Below are 13737 nucleotides of genomic sequence, written 5' to 3' on the forward strand. Positions count from 1 at the left end.
GAAACTCTAAGGTGAATGCACAGAAACATGAAATCCAATCCTTCAGTTTCCACAATTAGTTAACATTCTGTATGGATTAAGGTTAAGTCCAAAGTGAGTGGGTCTATTCGACCCTCCACTGCAACCCGCAAGGGTTCGTTGTGGCTCACATATACACACACTCGACCAAATAAACCCAGCTTCTTAACGAAGCCGATTCGTTTTTATGAGTGGTCTTTCAGGTCAGATGGTAAGTGTACAGCTCTCCATATGAGAGTTTTTGCACGTCAGCTACACCTGCACCACCAAACCTTTTTTAAGTTCAGTTATTGAATCAGGAGTTGGAGAGTTGAGAAGCTCTCGCTCCTGATCCAAATTCACAGGGGGGTCATCTTCTCTGTACACTCGCTCCTGATCTAAATTTACAGGAAGGTCAGTTGGAGTCGTGAGCTCGACATCCATCTCCTCTGTAGACTCAGCGTCGATTTTTCAAATTGTCACTTATAGCTGTTCAATTATAACTATCAGTTCAGGTTCACATCCTAGGTGGAATTCTGGAATGTATTATTCATGCAATAAGAAGCACTTCATCCTTCATAAACCCAAATTTTCAAAAATCTCTGGATGAGAATAAGTTCAGTCAAGTTCACCTCATGATAACACCAACTCAGTTAGGGAAACGAGTTTATAAAAGAGGTCTCGTTTTATACCCTACTGAATGTTTTAAAAAAATTCTCATTCATAAACAAGTCATCTGAGAGCGATTTTAATACTGATTACTGTCAATTTTGACAAAATTCAACAATGCAGACATCTCTAGATTTTTATTGGTTCGATGTACATGGGGTTGGAACTGATAGGTATTGAGGCCTTCTATCTACAAAAAATTCGTACGTCATCGTTTGGCCCACGCATTGAACATACAAATCGAAAACGTTTTTCTTGACATACTGTTCATCAACGTTGTTTAACAAACTTCGTTTGTTTTTTTTTGAACTAACTGTACTTTCAATAAACTTTATTACTTTTATCATAATTATTACACACACCAGAATAAAACCGAATAAATCCCCGCCACCCCTCGTATACCCTAAGACATCGGCAGGACATGCAGCAGCAGCCATTTTGCGGCCAAGGTAAACTGCGGAAGTGCATCGCAAGACAGACTCCTCCCAAGGGACGTACGCGCTCCCGAGGGATCGTTCTCCCCTCGCGGGAGAACACACGCGTTCCCATGGGGACGGCTCCACGATGACGGCAAAACGGCCAGTAGGCGGCATTCCCGACGTTCGATATGCTGCTAGAAATACTACGACGGCCATCGACCATTTTAAGATATATATCGGTTACGAGGGAGCTGAGGAAGGTTCGATAGCGATCGAGACGTTTTGCTGTGGCCTGGAATGTGTTGTCCTGGAATGTAAAAAAATTGTTGAGACTCGTATCAGAACCAATGTGATAGAGTAATAATTTATTTGTGTAATCTCCATGAACGAGAATTTTGAGTTCCACAAGGTACATTTTTGGGACCTACATTCTTGAATTGATATTACATAATTGATATGATATGGACATCGGGACTCATATCCGTTTTGTGGATGACACGGAAATCTTTTATTCTGGAATCATCCAATCAATACATTTGAGAGAAAGTTTTCCAAATTAAAATGTTGGCCTGGTTCTATCAGAGTCAATTATGACGAATCAACTGATCGAATCTTCCAAATATAACGAAATATCGTCAAAAATAGTAATATTTTTATCATCCCTGTAGAAGGCAACTTCAGACATCTAGAGTTCATCTAGACAAGCACCAGCAAAAACTAACCGAAAATTTGAGAAGCCTATTTGCAATATTTGTGTATATTAACAATTCATTGAAATGTGAAGCTTGAGAATGTTTGCATCAGTACAAACTCATCTGTATCATATTGTTCAATAGCTTAGGGAGCGCCTACGATTCCACAATAGTGATATGAATAATCTGGATAGATTAGAACAATAATTTATTTAAAAAATCGATTATATTCCAAGGATGGTTTTCTATGAATGTCTACACTAAATGACGGAATGAACTTTCATATGCATTCGCTCATTACGTTATCCATGAGAAGAAAAAGATAATTTGAGAAAAATTACATGTGAGATATATAGCTGGAAGCAGTAGATATCCTTCAAACACAGTAGAAAAGTTAATTAGAGAACGTCTTTTCATAAAGACAATGATTTAAAGTTCGTTGTTTTATATGAATCAAGAAACACTAACGGATTATATCGTATTTTCGAGAAGTTGAATGTGAAAGTAGCGTTCAAATCTGTTTATTCATTTTCATAAATGTTAGGAAACTAACCCTGAAAACATGATGTTGTAACAAAAAAAGTTGGGATATATGAAATGAACTGTAAGGACTATGCCAAAATTATATTGCTCAGCATTAACAAGCTATTGAAACTCGTTTCAAGGAAAATGCAGCACATACCCGATTTCGAAGACCAGAAAGATCCAGTGTTGGTCATGGTCAGATAGCGGCCATAGATTGAATCATCACTATCTAAAACTGAGAACGGTATCCGACGCTGGATTTTTTAATTCATTTTGAATAATGATAAAGTTTATATTCCAAATAGCCCTTTATTCACGTTTATATTAGGAATGTATCCAGTTCATCTCATGAAGACTTCACCATCATTGCTGAAATACGCATCGAAAAGAGTGTTGCATATCTGGTGTTTAGGAGCACTGCTTGTTTTGGGTTAGCGGAAAATATTTGGGTATTCTAGCTTACTTGATTTCACCAGAAATCAGAAGTACGCAACAGATGACAATAGGGTATAGTGACCGATCATGACCTAATCAATCCCATTTTTTTATGTTAGTGCTCACCAAGTGAGTTTGTAATAATTTCATTATCGATCAAAATGTGTTCAAATACCTATACAATTTCTGTAATTTTGCTTATCAAGTGTAGCTAGTAGGTATAGTAGATATAATAACTTGACAAAATACCAAGACAGTATAGATTTTATCTCAAATAAATTATTGTACAAGAAAGCAATTACTCAGATAAAAACTTTTTTAAATCACGAAATTGCAGGGATTTTGATAGATTGACCTTGGTGTAAAAGGAATACCTACGATAATATCAACTCAAAAAATTCAGTTTCAAAATCAAAATTTTTGGAATTTACGTGAAATAGAAGGGCCAATAATTTATTATAATAATAATAATCAATTTTATTGACAAAATGTAATACAAGTTGTGGTAGGTATGAATAATACAGACAATTCTGAAATTATACTCCTTTCATTATTGTTAAAAGACAGAATTCAGGTTCTTCTTTTCAACCATATGATAATTATATTTCAGTTTCACAGGTCTAGTGATTTAATAGCTCTAAAACTATATAAACGCTGCCGAGTCTTCAACTGTTTTATCTTCTCTTTGCACCGAATGTATCAATCATTGAAAATTCCAAGAGATACATCCACGACGTTTTAGTTGCCCAAGCACTTTTGAAGTTAAGTTACAATCCTTCACTACACTAGTTACACATACAACTTTTCCTCTACAAAGCACTGAAATGACAAAAACATCCACAATACAAATCGTTCTCCTTGCTCTACACTTCCGTGTGAGTGCCCTTTTGCCCCTGCATATTCCTTTCCGGAACGAGATCAAGGGAAACAAATGAACCGCGCGTAGCTGCTCCGTTATATCTTATAGTTCTTATATACGTCCTCAATCTACCCCATGATTCTGGAGCGAATAAAAATCTTTTCTATTTCTCCCGTTCACCGGTAAATCCAGAGGAAGGTATGCGGAAATTGAAATAAATGTCTCCGGCGCTATCCAATTCGACGCAATTTTCACAAGGAATTCTAGGGAACTCATAACGGTGTATAACGAAGTTTTGATACAGAGAGAACGATATATTGAATTAATGAAGCTTTGTGGAGTTCAGGAAATATGCCAGATCATGACATTCATTTATAAGATATTTCAAATCAATAAACTAGTTACTTTATATTTGTTCAACTAGTGTGTGACAAACTATCTCTATAGATATAGAGATGAAATTCGGAAGAAACCGTTTGCTTATTCACTCCAGTAGCAGAATTACCTTCTGAAACACGTCCACGGATAGCTATTTAGTCCCCAGCAGCAGAATTGCCTCCTGAGACATGTTCTCGGGGGACAATTCAATCCCCGGCTGCAGAATTACCTTCTGAGACATGTCCACGGGTGGCCATTCAGTCCCTAGAAGCAAAATTACTTTCTGAGACATGTCCACGGATGACCATTTAGTACTCAGCAGCAGGAATACCTTCTGAGACCATCTGTCTACCGATGGTCACAGAGAAAAATATTGAAAAAACACAATTTTCATCGGAAAACAGCAAAACAGAGAACGAATCTCGTCAGTAGTTGACTGTATCTCATAGAACTTTGATTACAACTTGCCCCAAAAAAGTTCAGTGGAATCAACTTTTGGGATCTAGATTGCCATTCTGCAGAACATCTCCTTCCAATCCATCAACCAGAAAAGTGATTATCAAGATACTCTCACTTTGTTGCTATACAATGAGAAGCCTCAGTTTTTGAAAAACTACCCCATTCCATAATAGGGGATTATAAGTGAATGGCATTGTTAGTGCCTAGGAATAATTGTTTATTCAGCATATTGAAATATTCTTCTCCATTTGGGTTTGATTTCAGCAAAAATGGTTCTATAATATGATAACCAGAAATTTCTATCCAAACATTCAGTTTTTGGGGATATTGAGTGTGAATTTGGCGTGCTATATTGAGATTTGGATCACTCTAGTATTGGCAATTTTGACAATTTGCTTTCTCATGCACGGCCGGTGTCACAAAATCTGAGCTGGCAGACCTTGGTCTCAGCAACAATAGTCAGTAACCTTCGTCATTGCGGTCAAAGCATATATCACTGGTGATGTTTGCCGCAGTAGCAGATGAAACGGTGGGTACTTCAGGTTCCATTCAACTACGGTCTACCTCACTTGGATTTTGTTCTCTTCAACTCCTGTGACTTGAGGAAACTTAGTCGAAGACTACGTTTCCACTAAGGCAATGAACTTCAACATTGACTATTCGTGAACGTTTACGATGTATAGACGTAACCAGTTTCAATGAATTTCCTATACAATTTCTGTTTTACATTTCTGCCAAATGATTCGAGCAGAGGCCTCGTCATCTTTGCGGCACACGTTATAATGAAAGTTTGCAATTGCGTTGGTATTGTTCAAATCAGGTTGAGGTCGCATGTTTCATTTTGTTGTCTTTGACATCATTTTTATTAGTTGAAAGCTGATATTCTATGACAAAAAAAACGTAGCTAACCGTACGAAGCTCAGTCGTGTTGCTAGTTTAATATATAATTATATGTAGGTGAATATAATCATGACATACGATAATTCAATTATATTGAATTCGTTTTATTCTATTTCCACACTTTTTCAGTCTTTTCATAAGTCATTGCCTGTTCGAGTCAGCTTTTATATATATTTCCAGCATAATAATTTGCAAAAAATGTTTGAATGCGTTCTTCTTTGTTGTTGCCATTTTGAATTCCACGTAAATATGGCAGATATGTCTAAACAAGAACCGTACTATTCCAAACAGGAAAATGAAAGCATTGACACGTGTAACTGGGATTTATCTGATACCTGACTTGCCAAATATATCAATTGTTCGTTCTCAATGAATAATGTACTTGACTATCAATGTTTTTTGCAGGTGGTCATATCAACGCAGGTAGCCGTAGATGGGCCCCTTCTTGCCATTTCCGACAACATGTTTGTACATAATAATTCAAAACACGGGAGGAGGGCGAAGAGGTTAGATCCCACCGAAGGTAAATGTTTGTTAAGTTACTATAATAGTAGGGATTTCATTCTAGAATTTGACGGTGATAACTTTTTTCAAAACTAAGCAGTGTAAACCGATCAACTTCTAGATCCTATTTCAAGTATATCAGTGAAGTGAGAAAAGAGGGAAAAACATTATTTTGGTCATGACTTGCTAAGTTTCCAAGCTAGGGACTTTTATTATCAATGAAAATAAAGGTCCAAGCATTCCAAAAAAAGGTTTCAAAAACTCCCCTCAGAAAATTATTATTTTTTAGGTACTTCTGGCATTTGACGAATGATAACCAACCATCAACAGACTATTGTTTCGTTTGTATTGGATCTACAGACACCAAAAGCTCGCCATTATTTTTTTCTAAGCAAAATTTTTACCCAAAGTTTTTCGATGAAATTCTCATTTTTTGAGTTATACACAAACTGTTAGGAAACGTGAGTTTCCTGTTCGAAAAATTGACATATTCACTCTCGAATATGCGGAAAAGTACTGAATTCCCGAAAAATGTCTTCAATGAATTAGTCAGTCAGTCAAGCCACTTTGGGACATTACCCCCAGGGTAAAAGTAACCCCTGTTAGAGGATGAGTAGAACCTGAACCCAAATTTTTGTGCAGAAAGTTAAGTCAGTTTTTCACAAAACTTTTCAGAGAGATTTACCATGAACTGACAGTAACTAATTAGTTCATAATCCCATTCTTAATCTGCCAGCAAAAATGCGTTGTTCGCCCAGGTGAGATATTACCTACAAATCATCGCGCTCATTTGTATGCGCCACCCCCCATTCTCACGTTACGCCAGTGTTCTGGATAGGGGATCGTTGCGTTGCGTATTCTTGTTGAATGCGGGGTTGTCAGATTTCTATGAACATAAAATCGTCGAAGAAAAACATAAGAAGCATCAATAATAGATTTCATATATTTTACTGTATATTCAGATTTCTACTGAGAAAATCAAAATCCTGACTATTGTTTTTCAATATACGTCTCCAATCATATGTGATGATTTTATCATTTATGAAGTTATCAGGATCATCATTCACAAACAGTTCATAGACCAGATATAATAAAAGCAGTCATTGCTCTGTTTTGCAGTCACTTTTACTGTAATAATGATATTCACTGTTCTCAATGCAAAGTATGAAATTACGTCGGTTGCCGGTCGTTTCGACGTGGTCGGAGGTTCAAGCCTCATGCTGAACGATCGATTTTCACTTGCTATCGTCCAACCCGTGCTAGGAATCACACGTTGAAAGGTAAGACCTCGTTAATCCTTAACTCGCACAAGATTCGATTTCCGAGGGTTGTCGTTCGTAGGGGTTTTTTCGAAAAGTAACTTGTATGCATAATCTATACGTTTTCCTGACGTGTTCATTTTGAAATAAATTATTGTTTTATTTGCTTTGGAAATTTCCCAAATTTTTTGTATAAAGGTGGAGAAGTTGAAAGCCCAAAAAATGATCTTCTTCAAAAATATGCCCCTTTTGATTTATCTGAGAAAATGTATATACAATAACATGGAAAACTTTCATGGTCATATTTCTTATATGATAGTTATAACAGGTACAGAGATACAGATACTCCTTGTTCCTGTAAGACATATTGAGGTACGTTTAAGTACCTTTTTCTATGAGAATTTTTTCCAGTATTGATTTGAGTATTGGAAGATTTGGTGTATTTACTATATCTATATCTTCAAATACATGTGTATTTTTTTTCGTTATTGTCTTTCCATTTCTATACAGTATGGTACAGTTATACTTGACTATTTTTTTTACTTTTCCTGATATATTATTTGTAATGAAATAACGATACAATTCTGATCAGCTATGATATATCCTGAGTTTGAACTATATGTATGAACTACATGAATTCACAGATTCAGCTGATTATTTAAGAATATCACTATATCTTTTTTCGGCACGTATTGGAATGAAAGTGAATATTATTGAATATTACACCACGCACATCCCAAAATACCGTGGCCATAACCTTTCCAGTCGATTGTGCTTTCGGGCGCTTTGGACGAGGTTTACCAGTTTCCCTCCTCTCAGATGCGTTCTGCATCATTGAAGTCTCTACGACCTCGTTTAAAGTCATGAAACTAACGTTTGGTGGTTGTTTCTGATGTAGCAGAGAACTTATAATATGGCCCAAGCGAAGCTCTCTTGCTTACAGAGACAGGCTTGTCTGGCTATCGGTGGTGCCATCAGTACCACACCGTCAGCGGCCATGGAGATCCTTCTGGATCTACCTCCTCTTCACATTTTTCTGGAAAGAGAGGCTAGATGGATAGCACACAGACATGTGCACATTGCTAATTGCACAAATCAATTCAATGCAGAGTGCAATAGACTGTTGGTGGACACTGGAAGTCACAGCATTCTGGAAATGACTTCTGACTTTATGCCTCCAACTATCAACTACGAACTGCCTCATAAAGTACTATTCCCGAGTAGAGAGGACTGGATCCTCCGGGAGAAGGAAAAATTAAGAGCAGATAGTTGTTGGTTCACAGATGGATCAAAAACACCTTTCGGTTCTGGTGTAGACCCAGGACAGAGATATTAACCTGCCTAGGAATGTATGCGACTGCATTTCAAGCGGAAATTTAGGCTATCGATTTGTGAGCGGAAAGATTAGATGAATCCAACCTCACTCACAAGTCAATAAAAATATTCTCCGGCAGTCAAGCGGCGTTGGAAGCTCTTGGCTCCTACCGAGCAACGTCTAAATTGGTAGCAAATTGCCAAAAACGACTCTCCTCGATAGAAAGACTTAACAGATTGTCTCTTGTATGGATTCCTGGCCATACTGGCCTGGAGGCAATGAAGCTGCTGACTCTCTTGCAAAGGAGGGTGCTGCAAGCGGCTACATCGAACCAGAACCTGTCATTGGCATCGCTTTGGGCTTTGCCAAACAAACACTGAACACCTGGATGGCAAGAAGATTTATGGACTTCTGACAGAACCTTACAAGATTGTCTCACTCCAAGGCGTTTATTCACCCTTCGAAGCTTGATTCCAAACAGTTGTTGGCCTACAGTAGGGATGAACTACGATGTCCAACAGGCCTTCTTATAAGACACTGTCATATGCAGAGACTTGGACTGTCGGAAAACAGTGTGTGTCGCCTCTGTCTGGAAAATGATGAAACAGCAGAGCATATACTTTGTGCCTGCCCCGCTGGTGACCGAATTAGGTTCTTTGAGTTCGGCAGATCCGTTCTCTCACCATCTGAGCTGAAAGACCACTCACCATACAAAATAATCGGCTTCGTTGAGAAGCTGGGTTTATTTGGCCGAGTGTGAATAGGTGTGAGCCACAATAAACTTTTGTGGGTTGCGGTTGGAGGGTCGAATAGACCCACTCACTTTAGACCTACCTACCTACCTTATAATAATTTTCAAGTCATTGCTTTGCTTGAACAGTATTTTTTCTCATCCAGAAGCAATGTGAAATTGTAACACTAAATTCTTTTTCATCTATAACTCAGAAACTTATGACTAGAATATCATGAAATTTCAACAGATTTCTGTTGAATGTTAGTTTCAACTGAAAATGCGGTGAATGCAATGAGATTAGCGCCATCTATGTGTTAGGCACAAGACTTTTTAGTTCAGATAATATATACAGTAATGCCTTCCTTCGTTGTATATGCACATTGCTCATATTATCGACGTAACAAAAACATAAGAAGTGTCAATAATAGTCATTTCAATCACTTGAATATGAATTCAAATATGTGATATCGAAAATTTTCATTTTACGAATGAATTTCGGTTTCAATTTGTAGTAGCCAATCAATGAAGTCATTTCTATCTAATTTGGTAACAACTGCAGATTGGTATTTTTCAGTAAATGACAACTTACATAGGTGTCGAGTAACGTGTCAATAAGGTGTCAGTAACGCTCATTCGACCAAATAAACCCAGCTTCTTAACGAAGCCCACTAGTTTGTATGGTCAGGTCAGCTGGTGAGAGTTCGGCTCTGCCAAACTCTCGGTTTCCAGAGGGGCAGGCATAACGTATGTGCTCTGCTGTTCCATCATTTTCCAAACAGGGTTGACACACACTGTCTCCAGACAATCCGAGTCTCTGCATATGATGATTCAAATGACGGTGTTCTATGAGAAGGCCTGTTGGACATCGTAGTTCATCCCTACTATAGTCCAACAACGGTATGGTATCAAGCTTCGAAAGGGAATAAACGCATTGAAGTGAGCCAATCCTGGAAGATTCTGCCAGAAGTCCGTAAATCTTCTTGCCATCCAGGTTTCAATGTTTGTTTGGCAAAGCCTAAAGCGATGCCAATAGCCAGTTCTGGTCCGATGAAGCGTTCTCAACGTAATAAAAACATAAGAAGTGTTAATGATGGTCATTTCAATCACTTGAATATGAATTGAAATATGTGATATCGAGGGTGGAGTGATTATATTTAAATTTAATAATTTTTCTTTCGTTCACAAGCGAATTTCGGTTCAAATTTTTAGTAGTCATTCAATTATTTTCTTCAAAATCTAGATCTCTAATTTGGTGACAACAGCAGATTGGTATTTTTCCGTGAAGTAGTGATTCTTGTATTTGTATTTATCGACTTTGAAATTCTCCCACAGGAATCTTGATATGTGCCTTAATGACACAGGCACTGGAATAGTCAAAATTATTTCCAAATATAAACAAAAATATATATGTAAAATTGTATATCAAAGATTATTTCGTCAATTCGCATTCTAGAACACTCAGAATTATATTAAATCTCGCAACGTCGCACCCAAACATCTCGTTTGTATGCGGACCCCTTTCTCGGATCCAAAACTTTGTAAAATTGCTTCGCGATTCAGTTCACTGGAGGAAGAAGTGAAAATGTCAAGGGTAGTGGAAAAGGAAAGGTAGACACTTTCTGATTTGAAATTTGTGACTGGCCAATTGGGTGAATTAAATTTGTTGGTTGATTGAAGATGCGTAAAAAATTTCTGCAGTAGAAACAAGAGAGATTTTAATTTCTATAAAACTAAAAAGCTGGGTACATGATGTTTTGTATCAATTCTAGGTTGAAATATCCTTCTATATGAATATTTTAATAAAACTGGATATAATTTGTAAATTATCTGTTTTTCGTATAGTATACCTCTGATTGAAAATGTTGAAACGTTTCATACAGATGAAAAAATACAGGGTGCTCTATTTGAAAAAGTTGAATTATGTCTCGGTTTCACCGAGTACTCTATTTATTATTTCCGAAAGTTGAGATTCCCAAAATTATCATATTGATATTGACTAAATATTCCTAAAAAAATCCACTTAATTGCTATAGACATGCGGGTAGTGAATTAAAAAAGAATTGTTTGCAAAATAGGTTTCTCGGAAAATTCCTTGGAAAGCTAAAAAATACGGAATTTAATTTCAAATCAGTTTTTACCCGATACACGAATTTTTTTACCAATTTTTTGAATTGTGCTATTTGAAAATTTTACCAACATTATTTGTTTTCGACTTTCCTCTCAATTAAACTTCATTAACGATTTCGAGTGGAATATTTATTTCAGTAACTTCAGAAATTCAGTGTATTTGCATTGATACGGCCTGTAAAAATAGAAAAAAAAATCAAGGGCAAATTTGTGACTAAATTCATTGAATTCAAGACATTTATAAAAATAAAAAAAAATCAGATAAAATGAAACCTTAGACTATAAACTAATTGTAAATTTATTAAATATTTTTATCTATAAGATGAATTTCTATACCTGCAATAAATCTAAAAATACTCAAACGTGTGCACAAAAATTAGTTTTGAAGCCGGAGGTTTTTCCATGACTCGAATCAACTTGTATCTTCAAAGTCGGTTTGAAAATTCAATGAATGAATCATACTTCACTCATCATCACAAAGTCACTCATACAGATTTCATTAAAAACCAGATGAAGGTTAATGAAGCAATAGAAAAATGATGCCTGAAAGAAAGATATCGACACCTGAATGTTTCAAGCACGAAGAATGCTTCCATTGAAGCTCTTGTAGAAGTTATTAAAGAACTTGACATCGACACTGTGCTAGAACCCTGATTGGTAATTCGATCCATGATGGGATTTGTCTTTCATATACTACAAAGTGATGGCAGACTGGGTTCCTCATATTTGTTATGGTCCTTTACGAAAAAATGGTCTCGTGAGAAATATGAAGAGAGATGAAAGTAAATAAAATCCCTATACATCCATACGATTCCCTGAATCTTAGTGATACATTTTAAGATATTTCATCAACAGAAAAATTCAGATCAGAATTAAATGGTGCTATCAACTTTCCTCTGAAAGTTTCAGATGAAGGTAATTATTCAGCAGTCACTTGTCGTGGTCACATGCGTTATCAAATCGCACTTACAGTGGAATTATACAGCATAGTGTAGATGTCCAAAATGTACAACAGAAACGGACATCTTCAGGGGGACAAATATAATACAAATATTTCTCCAATTTCATCAAAATCCTTTGTATATGGAGGAGCTCAGGTTGCCTACTATGAGAAGGAATACTTGTTTCCAGAGGATGATGGAAAAACAATCGGAGGAATCACCACGACTATATCCATACATCCCCACCAAATTTCAATAGAATATATAGAAATACATTCATATGGCTGGTCTCTTATTGGAGAAACATGAGTGTTAACTGTTGCATACTGCTCTGAAGGAGTTCCTGTCTTCCTAGTAAAAACTAGTTTTTCGTACCAAACGAATGGAGGTACAGTGGTACGAATCAACAATAAGTAATAACATAAAAAAAAAAGATTTGATTCATATAACAAGTGGAATGGTTACAAAATCACCCACCACAATGCTCAAGCACGAAGTCATCATTACAATAACAACTATATCCTTCGCTAAGCAGAAAAACCCCTCACCTCATACACATTTCATGAATAAAAATCAGATTTCCTCAATTTTTTACTCATTACTCGAAACAAATGAGTTTAATTCACAGCAAATTCTATCGAACAAATTTCCAAGTTGGAAGAGCAAGGAATATTAAAAGAGGGCAGTCGAGGGATGGCACGGCGTCCTTCACTTGTTTCATGGCAAACGAGATAATGCAACATTCCCGCTTGAGTGAGAAATAACCCGAAATAACGAAATCTTGAATAGGAAAGTGGTGATAAATATAGGAAGCGAATGAGATTGCAGATTGAAGGAAACTTGTAGAGCCTATGATCGTTTTATTGGGAACTGGTTATATATGATTATATCTATATATATATAATATATAATATATATATATATATATATATATATATATATATATATATATATGATGTGTCGTTTTTCCGGGTGTTCATCCGTTGTGTACTATTCGATAGTCGACGTATCGCCATCATCTCAGATGGCATTATCAAGACGAGTTACTGCTTCGCTTCGAGAGGTGTAACTCGCTCCCGAAGCGAAGCAGTAACTCGTCTTGATAATGCCATCTGAGATGATGGCGAAACGTCGACTATCGAATAGTACACAACGGATGAACACCCGGAAAAACAACACATCATATTCTACCATCCGTGAAAATTTACATTGTAATATATATATATATATATATATATATATATATATTTACTCCTGCGAGGGGTATATGCTTTTTATGCTAAAATAAACTTTTTTATGAGAAAATAAATGAAACACGATAGTTGTAGAGTCAGTTTTGATGAAAAAATAGAACTTTGAAATGAAGGAATTTTACTATCATCGAATTCAGATAAGAATTACTGAAAAAACTCATCTGCGCTGGTATTCTTTAAATATAGTAGATGAGTTAATTAGAAAGCGTGAATTCAGAATCTCCTACTTTTCGAAAGAACACAGATTGGTATTTCTGTTCAGATCGTATTTT

At 36.4% G+C, this 13737-nt stretch overlaps 1 protein-coding gene across 5 annotated transcripts in view; it reads left to right on the plus strand.

Moving 5' to 3' along the window:
* The window catches only part of kn (EBF transcription factor knot), a 190995-nt gene that overhangs the window by 162753 nt on the left and 14505 nt on the right, over positions 1-13737 (plus strand). For all 5 annotated transcript variants that reach the window (XM_074177260.1, XM_074177263.1, XM_074177261.1 and 2 more), the window contains exon 9: positions 5739-5856. In XM_074177260.1, the coding sequence (XP_074033361.1) occupies positions 5739-5856 (118 nt within the window). The remainder of the gene's footprint in view (positions 1-5738; positions 5857-13737) is intronic.

The sequence above is a fragment of the Leptinotarsa decemlineata genome, unplaced genomic scaffold (genome assembly GCF_025532065.1).
Source record: "Leptinotarsa decemlineata unplaced genomic scaffold, Ldec_3_MD MMD2_tig00002974_RagTag_RagTag, whole genome shotgun sequence".
Classification (NCBI taxonomy): domain Eukaryota; kingdom Metazoa; phylum Arthropoda; class Insecta; order Coleoptera; family Chrysomelidae; genus Leptinotarsa; species Leptinotarsa decemlineata.